The 11,773-nt window shown below is 51.5% G+C and overlaps 1 protein-coding gene across 1 annotated transcript in view; it reads right to left on the bottom strand.

Moving 5' to 3' along the window:
• Window positions 1-450: 450 nt before the first annotated feature.
• The window catches only part of LOC119285170 (polyubiquitin 11-like), a 111,994-nt gene continuing 100,671 nt past the window's right edge, over window positions 451-11,773 (bottom strand). The window contains exons 5-8 of the mRNA XM_037564399.1: window positions 9,429-9,541; window positions 9,120-9,312; window positions 1,107-1,173; window positions 451-740 (exon numbers count right to left, since the gene is read on the bottom strand). Coding sequence (XP_037420296.1) covers window positions 1,107-1,173; window positions 9,120-9,312; window positions 9,429-9,541 — 373 coding nt within the window. The 3' untranslated portion in view covers window positions 451-740. The remainder of the gene's footprint in view (window positions 741-1,106; window positions 1,174-9,119; window positions 9,313-9,428; window positions 9,542-11,773) is intronic.

Below are 11,773 nucleotides of genomic sequence, written 5' to 3'. Positions count from 1 at the left end.
GTCCAGCCACGAAATTTAACTTACCATATTAATTTGCATTTCTTCAGTATGCCACCAAACAATGTGTTCAAGTCAGCAGGGAACATTACAATGCGATAAAGCTCTCTAATTCTTCAGTATGCTACCAAAACAATGTGTTCAAGCCAGCAGGGAACATTACAATGCGATAAAGCTCTCTAATTCTAGATTTGTTCCTTTGCTAAGCCAAAGCATCCGGGGCTGATAACCACTAGAAACCCCATGTATGTGATGCACTGTCGCACCCATTTACAAATTACAGCTCGATATACTCAGCAGAATCTCGTTTGGAACAGGGAGATAAAATTGTCATTAAATGACTGTCAAAACCATGACCTATTTCATGAAAAAGCCGGAAACAGATGGGAAGGATTCAATCATTCTAGTAATCCAATCAAGGATCTAGCATATCAGGCAACACAAAGGTCCAACATCAGCAGTCGATGCAAGATTGAAAACAGAGTAGCATGTATAGAAATTAGGTAAGTTCTCAATCCAGCCAAAAAGAGTTAAGCTGCCATATTACAATCATCACATGTCCTAAGCATGCAGCGAAACATAACCAACTGTTCAAAAGAGACAATGCTCCAAATCCAGCAGGAACATTACACCAAGACATTTAAATTTTCTGTCAGTCTTGATAAGGTGAGACAAGTAGATAGCCGATTCAACTGATGTGTGGCTCTTCAACAAAACCAACGCCTTTTCGACTTCAGCCGCAGCTGACGATAATTGGTTAGAGAAAATACATTAGACGAATATGGACAATGGATTACATAAAGAAACAGAACTTATTTTATCTACTCCAAATGTCAGAAATATCTATACATGAGAAGATAGTTTAGCGGGGCACATGTTGCAGGGGGGCAATTTAAAGCATCCAGGCATAACATAAGATCAATTGTCTGATCGAGAAGCCCGATATGGTCAAATATGCTAGTGTCATCAGACGCAGTGAAACTAACTATGAGACAAGCATCATAAATCATATTGGGTTAACATCACTAAGGAGAAGAATATGGACCTTGCTAACCTAAATGACTGTAACACTTGCAGTTTCTTTGATGATAAGAGAAAACAAGGCTCACCTAGTTGCTATGGCCACATTTCTTCTTGCGGCAATTCGTAGCCCTGAGCGGAAGGCGCGAATAGCACCTACAATACAGCATAGTGAGAAATGTTAGCTACATCATAAACACCAAATTCCTGTGAATGACTTATCACCTAAGCAAAGGTAATAGAGAGAGTGCATGCTTGATTAAGCACTTTGGCTACCAAATAGCAGTAATGGAAGGAGGTAAATACAAAAAAATCAGCACTGCGGGCAGTAATGTTCTTTTTTTTTGAGGAACCGGCAGAAGAACTGCCTTAATATATTAAGGAGGAGAAAAAAACAAACAAACATACAGATATTCAGTTACATGACACATATTGGGTGTACGAAGAACGTAGTACCCATAGCTAGGAGTACAAGAATCAATCAATCAATCAGGCTCAGGTTCAGGTGCATTCTGTACATTAGAAAGCCAGCTAGCCGAGAGCGAAGGAAGAGAAAGGTCTTGCTTGATGAGGTGGAGGATAGCAGCTTCCTGGAGCGGATGATGCTCGAATACCCGCCTGTTCCATTCCTTCCAGATGTTCCAAACCGTATAAATGGCCACTCTCTTGGCCCTCCTTCACAGGCCCGAGGTCAAGTCGTCCCACCAGTGCTCGATGGAAGTCGCGGTCTGAGCGTTTGTTGCAAGAGCAGGCTGGCCAAGGCTGTTTCCTACCATGGTCCAGACGCCCTTGGCGAAAGGGCATGTTAGGATTAGATGGGTGGGCGTCTCATCGGCCTGGTCGCAGAAGCAGCAGATATCATCATGAGGAATTACCCTGATGGCAAGGTTGTTGGCCGTAAGGATCCGACCCTGCAGCCACAGCCACATGAAGAATTTGCACTTGGCTTCCACCTTCGCAGTCCACAGCCTATCAAACCGTCTTGGGCAGAACGATCCAAGGAATTGGCACTGGTATGCAGAAGAAGCTGAGTAGGACTTGGAGCTGTTCCATACCCAGGAAATGGAGTCAGCAGTGAGAGGGTCAAGCGTTACCTGCCGAATTTGGTTCCAAAGTAGAGCAAACTGGCGAAGCTGCGAGATGTCAGAGATCCGATGTAAGCCTAGCAGCCACTTATTATTAGAGATGGCATCATAGACAGAGATATTCTTGTGGGAGCACAACCTGAAGATATCTGGAGCAAGGAGCCGTGGCACATGTCCGTTGAGCCACTTGTCATTCCAAAAGTTGGCAGTCAGTCCATTTCCGATGGCCACCGTGGTGGAGGCATAGAATAGTGCAATGTCATCCTTGTCGCATGGAATCTTGGTGCCGGCCCAGGGGCGCTCCTTGTCAGTCCAGGAAAGCCATTTCCACCTGAGACGAAGAGCTCTGCTGAAGCGTTGGATATCGAGCACCCCAAGGCCCCCCAGCCGCTTGGGGCGACAAACAATGCTCCAGTTGACGAGAGCCATGCCCTTGTCAGAATCAGGTTTGGAGCGCCACAAAAAGTTCCTCCGAAGCTTATCCATTTGTTTGAGAGCCCACCCATCAAGTTTGAAAACAGAGAGAAGGTGAACTAGAATGGCAGAGAGGATAGAGTTAACAAGCTTCAGGCGCGCATCTCCGTAGAGCAGCTAGCCTCTCCAAATTTGCAATCTGGAGGCCATTTTGTCAATGGTCGGTTGAATGTCAGCTCTAGTAATCTTGTTATGGTGTAGAGGCAGTCCAAGGTAATTGCACGGGAACTGACCGAGGGGTACCGGGAAATGCTGAAGCAAGGAGGCCAAATCGATATCATCACAGGCAATGGGGAGGAAGGCACTTTTTTGCACATTGGCCTTCAGCCCAGAAGCAGAGCCAAAAACCCTAAGGATCTCCTTGGTGGTGGCGACATCATGAGGCGTAGGAGCAACGAAAAGAGATGCATCATCGGCATAAAGGCTGACACGCAATCTGGAAGGAGGCAGCCGCAACGCGGACAGTGCACCAGTCGAACAAGCCTTCTCCAGCAGCCAGTGAAGGGGGCAATTGCGATAGTAAACAACATTGGGGAGACAGGGTCGCCCTACCGCAACCCTTTTTGATGGAAGAAGGGAGAACCAAGCTGCCCATTGACCATGATCCAAGAAGATGCAGAGGTCCACATAATAGCCATGATGTCACACCATCTTGGGCCAAAACCAATGGCTGTCATGAGCTCGAACATATATCTCCAGGAAACTGAGTCAAACGCACCGACGATGTCTAGCTTCAACAGAAGGGCCGGATCCTTGGATTGGTGCAACAGTCTAACCGTGTTTTTGACATACAGGAAATTGTCTTGGATGCTGCGGTTCTTGATGAATGCACTTTGCAAGTGTGGCACAATCCGGTGCAATAGAGGGGCCAAACGGTTTGCCAAGAGTTTGCAGACGATCTTGCCAATAGAATGCATGAGGCTGATGGGCCTAAAGTCCTTAATCTTGCTTGCGTCAGGAGATTTAGGCAGAAGGGTAATGAAGGCAGAGTTGAGCAGGTTCCAGCGATTGCCTCTGAGAGAGAAAAGTTGATTGAGGGCACTGATCAAATCGCCCTTGATAATGCTCCAACAATACTTTTAGAAATCAGCGGTAAATCCATCCGGTCCTGGAGCTTTCCCAGATGGCAAATCAAAAACGGCTGCCTTGATTTCCTCCCCGGTGAAGTCCATCTCCAAAGCAGAAAGATCGTGCCTTGGCATATCGAGGAATTCCCAATTGATCAAACACTCCCTGGGGGTTGGGGTGTCGATCATGCTTCTGAAGTGGTCAAAAAGCACCTTTTGCTTGTCAGCCTGCAGGGTGAGCTGGGCCTCACCATTGTCCAGAACTGGGATGAAATTCCGTCTTCTTCGTTCGTTAGCCTTGATGTGGAAGAGCTTGGAATCGGCCTCATTGGCACGCAGGTAGAGGATGCGAGAGCATTGGCGGATACGCACCCGCTGGATGGCAGCCAGACCGAGGATCTTGTGCCTGAGGTGCAGCCGGAGACCCATCTCCACGATGGACAGATCGCGGCCGTCCTGAGCAGAGTCGAGGCCCAGAATGACCAGATCAGCAATCGTGGACAGTAGGGTGATGTTGCCCACGCGCCGGCGGCTCCAAAGCCGAAGGGATTTGGCGAGGCGGGATAACTTGCAGCGCAATCTGCACATGGAGTCGCCGTGAGTGACCGGCGCCTGCCACGATTCAGAAACAGCGGCCCTGAATCCTCGAATTTTAAGCCAGTAGTTCTCAAAACGGAACCCGGAGAACTTCCTGTGGTTAACTTGACCAGTGAGGAGCATAGCACAATGGTCAGATATAGAGGAGGAGGTGGCACGCATGTGGCATTGGGGAAAAAGGAGATTCCAATCAATAGAGCAGAAGAAATGGCCGATCTTGGTTTTAGTCTGCTGCGGGCAGGAGCTAGCCCAAGTGTAGCGGCGACCATGAAGTCGCAGCTCGTCGAGCTCAAGGAAGTTCAGAGCTGATCGGAAACTGTTAATGAGACGCCTGTTTATGGCACCATTGCTTTTGTCATCAGCACGACATAGAAGATTGAAGTCTCCCAGGAGAACCCAAGAGGACAGCATGGTTGCTTTCAGAGAGCGTAGCTCGGAGATGAAGTTGAACTTGTCATTGTCTGTTTGGGGGCCATAAACCACGGAGATGCTCCAGGAGGCAGCCGAAGCACGCATGGAGATGGAAGAAGAGATTGTATGAGTTGTGGCATTAGAGCTTGTGATGACAAAAAGGTCGGAGGAGAAAGCCAAGAGGATCTCTCCTCTGGTGCCATCAGCCGGGAGGAAGCAGAATGAGTCAGCAAAGCCATTCCCAAGGAGTTCGAGCACAATCGAGCGGTCGATGTGAGCGAGCTTAGTCTCTTGTAGGCACACAACAGAGGAGCGAGTTTGAGCAACAAGATTACAGACAACTTGGCGACGAGCGGGGTTGTTGAGGCCTCGGACGTTCCAATTGAGGATGGTACAGTTGTGCTCACTCATTGATACACCATGACACACGGGGGGGACTGGATTAAGATGGAGTACAAGGGAGAGGTTGTCGAACAACGAGGGGAGATTAGCAGGTAGAGTGCTATAACTGACGAAAAGGAGACTAGCAGGTAGAATGATGTAACTGACGAAAAGCAAGGGAAATCTAGTACACAGAAGGAAGCAGATACAACTGTAGACACCTGCTGGTGGTTCTGCGAGCATGGAGGTGAGGCGAGCATGGAGTTGTCGTCGATGGCGCACATCAGAGGCCACCCTAGGCAGCACCACGACGGTCCCGCAGCCGGCGAACGGCCGTGGGGCGCCCCTTGGAGCTTGGCCTTCCTTTGGTCAGCTGGACGGAGGAGAAGAGGGCCTTCACTGCCTCGATCTCCTCGGCACCGAGGGGATCCGTGAACATGTCGAGGAAGCTTTGCATCATGTCTTCCTTCGTGGCCTTGTCGTCGAGGTCAGCCGCGATCCCCCACTTCTTGCGGAGCACGCTGCATGCCCGCTCGATGGTGGACAGGCCGGCGGCAGGCTGCCCGGCAAGCCTATGGATGGTGCGCCTCACCGGGGTGGCCGCCTGCAGTGCCGGCGGCTGGCGCGTGGGAGGAGGGGAAGGGATGAGCGGTGGCTGGATAGCAGTGCTGATTGCAGAAAGGAATGGCAAAGTAGGGGAGAGCACGGGGTCAACAGAGAGGCCCTGCACGGCAACAGCTAGAGCGGTGGTAGCATCAGTGGAGGCGACATGGGGCCCAGTGGGCTGGGAGGGAAGAGGCAGCCCAACAGCACAGTTGACAGAAGTGATTACCATCTCCTGGGCCGTGCCCGTTGGGTCGGGGTGGCCAGGTGCCGGATTCGCGAGGGCCACATCATGCTGGTGGTGCAGGAGAGCGCTGACCGAAGACCGGTCAGCATCTTGGCCAAGTGGCTGCACACAGCGGCTGGAAACGACAGGCACACTGTCTGGAGGTTACAGCGGCGTGGACAAGGGGGCAGCCAAAGTGGGGTTCGCATCGGGGGCAGCATCAGGGGTAGAGCCAGCAGCACGCATAGCAGCAGGGCTGGCAGAGCAATGTGGTGCAGATTGCCCAGAATGTGGTGGAAGCAGTGTATCATGGGCAGCAAAAGCGGAGCTGTCGGACTGCAAGAGTGTAGGAGGGTGCGTGGGTGGAGCAGGGAGCGCGGCGGGGGCTGGCAGAAGCGACAAAACGCTGGCCTCCCGCGCAGCAGCCGTGCTCTCCAAGCCAGGCGGGGAGGAGCTGACCGTGGGCGACGGCGTTAGCAGTCCGTCAACGATGATGTCGCCATCACCAACAGGCGCGGAGGTCTGTCGGCGCCGCCACCCGATGTTGCCAACGAAGTGGCCGCCGGCCTGGCCGCCCACCCCGCCGGACGCGCCAGAGGAGCCGGCATCGTACAGAGTCCGGCGCACACCGGGCCGGCCGCCAGTCGAGCCGCCGCTACCACCGTCCGGGGAGGGGTCACGGCGCCGCGGGCCAAGACGCAAGTGAGCAGGGCAACGCGAAGGATGCCTTGGGTTGTCCTCGTAGGCGTAGCGCCACCCGAAGGAGCGCTTGTGGGGCAGCAAGTCATCGCCATCAGAGCCGCTGGAAGGGATGCCACTCTGAGCCGAGTGGCTGCTGGCGCCGGAGATGGGGAGTGTGGTGTGTAGTCCCACACCTTGTCAAGGTGGAGGAGAACCGGGTAGGACAGGACGTTCGCTGGGCCATCATGGGACGGCGGCGGCTCGGAGATGCCGAGTTCGGGGAAGTCGAGCAGCGTCGAGGCAGCGCGTGGCTGCTCCTCAAGGCCCAACGAGCCCCGGTGAGCGATGCCCTCAGGGTCAGCCGTCCAAATCCAGACGCAGAAGTAAGCAGCATCTTGGTCGGTGGGGTGGATGTCATCGATGCAGTCCATCAGGCAGTTGTTCTTGAAGAGGACAGCCACCGTCTCGAGCTGGCGTCCATGCTCCGGCACGCCCTCCAGGCAGACACGGGCACGGAAAGGCAGATGCGCCAGGGACGCACCAATGAAGCGCGTCCAGGGACGGAAACCCAGCGAGGCGGCTCCCACCCGCAGAGTGTCCGGCATGGTGGTGGCGATGTTGCGAACGACTGCGTCATTGAAGAGGACGAAGAAGTCATCGACGTGAGCCAGCATGGCGACGGAGAACGCACTCGGAGCAAGATCGAAACGGCGCGCGGTCGCATCACAGACCTGGCCAACGCGCAGGCGCGGCCGGTTGCCGTGGGTGACGAGGATGGCGCCATGTCTCTCGTAGAAGTGCTCGGCGGAGTGCATCACCGAGGAGAAGGGAGCCACACGAGAGACGAACTCGGGGCGGTTCTCGGCATCGCCAGGGATTCTCGCCGAATCCATGGCCGGCACAGGCACCGGGCGAGAGGGATGTGCACGCACAGGGAAGCAAGGCACCGGTCCAAGGAGCGACAGGAAAGTGGACAAAACGGCATGAGGGAGACGGCGGGGGCCTGGAGGTGCCAGATCGGGAGGGGATAGGCGGGTGGAGGCAGGCTGACGGAGCAAGGAGGGGTGGCCTGGGGGGAAGGTCAAGCGCGTGGAAGCCAGTTGACGGGAGGAGAGGGGGTGTTCAGGCAGGAACTCAACGCGGCTGGGGGCGGACTGCTTGGGGGCCGAAGAGCATTGTTGTGCCCTGTGGCCAGAAACGCCGCAAAGCAGGCAAGTGGGAGCGGTGGCGGTGCAGCTGCGAACACGGCGGAGGGGGGGAAAGGCACTTGAAGCAACAGCCAGCAACCCTCTCCTTAAGAAGGGCGAGGAAGGGCGTCGAGGAGACTGGGCCGGAGTGGCGCGGAGAGCCAAAGCCAGGAGAGTAAATGCCGCCATGAACGCGGCGCTGCTCATCCAGACGCTGAGCTCGGCGCAGCCTTTTCCAGGAGCTTTTACTCCTGTGCACCGTCCAAGCACCATGGCTGATCTGTGGCGCAGCGGGAGCAGGCGGCACGAATGGGGAGGATCCACTGCCCGAGGATGGAGGGGCCTCATGAATGCCGCCCGGAGGAGGAAGCAGCATGCTGTGGACGCCAGCATCGAGACCCGGGGAGGGGTCTGTGTAGATGCCCACGCGCGGAAGCCCAACATCAGTTGCGCCTGAAGAAGAGGCACAACGAGCGGAGGCGGGGAAGGGGCTGACACCGGCAGAGGCAGCGGCACGGTAGGCCGGTGCAGAGATGGCTGCCGCCATGAAGCAAGCCGCAGCGGTAGGTGGGGAAGGGGAGGGGGAGGACAGGGGGCTGTCATTGAAGTCCAGCCCGAGAGGGCTAGGGGCAGCCCGCGACGAGGGTGTCCAGCGGGGGCTCGAGTAGCCCGCCGCCGGCAAGACAGGGCGATGGTGGGAGCGGGCGGAAGCGGAGAGGGCGCGTCCGTACGTGTCCCCATCTCTCTCTCCTTAATATGTCTTGCCTCTCCACAAATTCTAAAAGGCCCCATCATCTTGCCATTCCAAACACCGCAGTAATGTTCTTGAAAGCAGCACTTCAGACAGTAATTTTTTTCCTCATAGGGCGGTTCACAAACGATAGGCCTAATTAAAGGATATCTCCGCAGCCAACAGCCAGAAAAGCCAGGCAATTGTTCTGAGAAGATGAACAAAACAAACCTGATGGAACACCAAGGAATGAGCAATCGGCTAAAAAAGAACATGGTACTAGTAAATATGGGACTTTTCTTATCAATCATCACAAATCATGATCAGATTCTCAATGCCAGGATGCAAGGGGATAAAAGGAAAAAGATGGAACATAACTAAGTATTGCATCCCAATGAATATGTCAATACAACTCCTTGCCTATTGATTCTACTGCTTAGCCCCTTCATTAATTCAAACTAGAAGATGAATATGTCATAAGGCCCAAACAATATTACATGCATGCACAAACACCCTCTTGGATAACTACAACCACACCCATCTACAAAGCAGCAACTTTTATCGAATTTTAGACAGTTCGCACGCTCAAAACATCGACTCATATGCAAGGTTGAACGAAAGCCAACTAATTTGAGAACGGTGCAGGGCTGAATTCGTTACTTGAGGCAGATCAGTTTCTTCTGGTTGTACTTCTGAGCGAGTTCCTTGAGGCTGGGCTCGATCCGGGTGCCCCCGCGGAGGCGAAGCACGAGGTGCAGCGTGGACTCCTTCTGGATGTTGTAGTCGGCCAAGGTGCGGCCATCATCCAGCTGCTTCCCAGCGAAGATGAGGCGCTGCTGGTCCGGAGGGATGCCTGCCATCGATTCACAACACACCACAAAGCAGATCAACCAAAGCCAAAATCCAAAATCGGAGGATTCAACCTCGATGCTCGAGGAAATGGAGGGCGACGGAGTAAGAAGCCCATACCTTCCTTGTCCTGGATCTTGGCCTTGACGTTGTCGATGGTGTCGCTGCTCTCGACCTCTAGGGTGATGGTCTTCCCCGTCAGCGTCTTCACGAAGATCTGCATCTCGTTGGTCCTCCGCTCCCTCGCCTCTCTCCCTGCTTCCTCTCTCTCCTTCCCGAGATCCCGCCCCTGTCCGGATAGCGCTTGCGACGACTGGAGGAGGAGATGGTGGTGCGAAGAACGAAGGCGGCGCTGCGGGAGGGCGGGTCGTTATATATCCTTGGGCACGCCCACCACGTGTCGTATGCACCGAAACCCTACCTCCCGGAGTTGCAGTCCGGCGCTCTAATGGTGGCACGCCAATCGGAAATTTGTTCCGCCTGTTTTTTACTGGTATAAGGTTAGGTGGGAACATTCGCTCAAAGGGGTGGCATGTCGAGCTGACAATTTTAGTTGTTCGGCTACATCAAATGATGCCATTTTTTTAAAGAGTGTGTCTAGAACTCATATAGATGTGACATAACTATGTCACATCTAAGATGACATTACCAACTATTTGTATTGTCTTTGTTTGTCTTTTCTGGTACCTTTTGTTTGTTGTCTCACATCGTTAACATCCAGCCTAATAAAATCTTATTCTGCCACCATCATTAGTCGAGCCCAACACTACTATGTAGTATATCACATGCTACGTAGCTCACGTCTTCCACTTGAGCCGCTTTAGTTTTTCTTTCTTTCAAGTTTTTTAGGTGTTTTTCTCTTGCGAGTTTGGGCAGCTCTAGTTAGGCAGGTCCATATCTACCTAGAGCACTTGTGCCGTGTCTATTGAAAAACAAGGTACCACACTAACCTCAAGAAAAAATAGGTATCCTGCAAATAGCATTTACGCAGGTACTAAATATACTTTTTTCGAAACGTGTAAGTGCTTTTGGGGTAAAAAGCTAACATTTTTCAAGTAAATATTTTACTAAAATTTGATGAATTTAAATATTATCCACTAATTTGAAAAAATGTTTGTGAACTGGAGAATAGAAAAAATGTTCCTGATTTAAAAACTCATTTTTTTAAAAATGTTCACAAGTTCCAAAATATTTGTGATTCCGAAAAAATCGTGAGTTCAATTTTTTTATGGATTCAAAAAATGGTCGTGAATTTGAAAACAATGTTCATCTATTCAAAAAAATGTCCCCTAGATCCTAAATATTTATGAACTAAAAAAATTATTCATGAATAAGAAAAAATGTTCACAAGTTAAAAAAATACTCACATGTTTAAAAAATGTCCGATTATATGAAAAGTGCAAAAACTGCAAAAAGAACATCCCATGCTAAAACGTAAACTCAAACAAAAAAACATCCTCACACACACCTATTTTTCGACGCCTCCTCCCCCCCCCTCCCCCCGTCCATGGTGCGAGTTGATGCTTGACTTTCACCTGGGTCTTGGGGTAGCTACAACCACAGAGAGAGCCTTAGTTGTCTGTCGAGGATTGTAGTTGCAACTGGGTAATTACAACTATAAAAGAAGCGTTGGTTGCATGTCAAGAGCTGACTTGTAACTGAGGCAGCTACAACCTACGAAAAAGACCAGTTGCATGTCGATAGTTGACATGCAACTGGGTCGGGGCCCCCGGGTACAACTACAACCTATGGAAAAGCCCGATTTACAGTCAAGTCTTGATTTGCAGCTGGGGCAACTACAAAACCTTTGCCCAAGTTGCGAGTCGAGGGTGGAGTTGCAACTGGAACAACTACACAAAACTACCATTCCAGTTGCGAGTCGAGGATGCACTTGCAACTAGGAAAACAAACGGTGAGTTGTGTGTCGGAGGGTGGAATTGCAACAAGGACAACAACAAAACTGTGGGCCTAGTTACGAGCCGAGGGTGAACTTGCAACTGAGACAACTACAATACTACAAGCCCAGTTGCGAGTCAAGGGTGGACTTGCAATTGGGATGAAATAAACAACATGCCTAGTTTAGTTTAAAAACGATTATACAATAATTATGATTAAAAATAGTTGACAAAAAAATAAAAAATATATGACAATTGTTAAAAACCAATTTGTAAAAGGATCCCTGCGAGTTGGTGTTTACTAGCAAAAGTGTGACACCCACAAACTAAAAAAAGTCCTAGTTTTATGTTTCGGGTTGCAAGTCAACCCTTGACTCCCATAAAACATATGCCCACACCCTAGTTTGCGAGCCGATGGTCGACATGCAACTGGGGCCACTACTAAAAAAGACGCCTCTTAGTTGCGAGTCGATGTTGACTTACAACTAGGGCAACTACAAAAAAGTACGACGCGTCCCAGTTGCGAGTTGATGGTTGACTTGCAACCGACCCCCTACAAAGATACCCCCC

The sequence above is a fragment of the Triticum dicoccoides genome, chromosome 4A (assembly GCF_002162155.2).
Source record: "Triticum dicoccoides isolate Atlit2015 ecotype Zavitan chromosome 4A, WEW_v2.0, whole genome shotgun sequence".
Classification (NCBI taxonomy): Eukaryota; Viridiplantae; Streptophyta; class Magnoliopsida; order Poales; family Poaceae; genus Triticum; species Triticum dicoccoides.
This window is presented reverse-complemented; position numbering and strand designations above follow the sequence as displayed.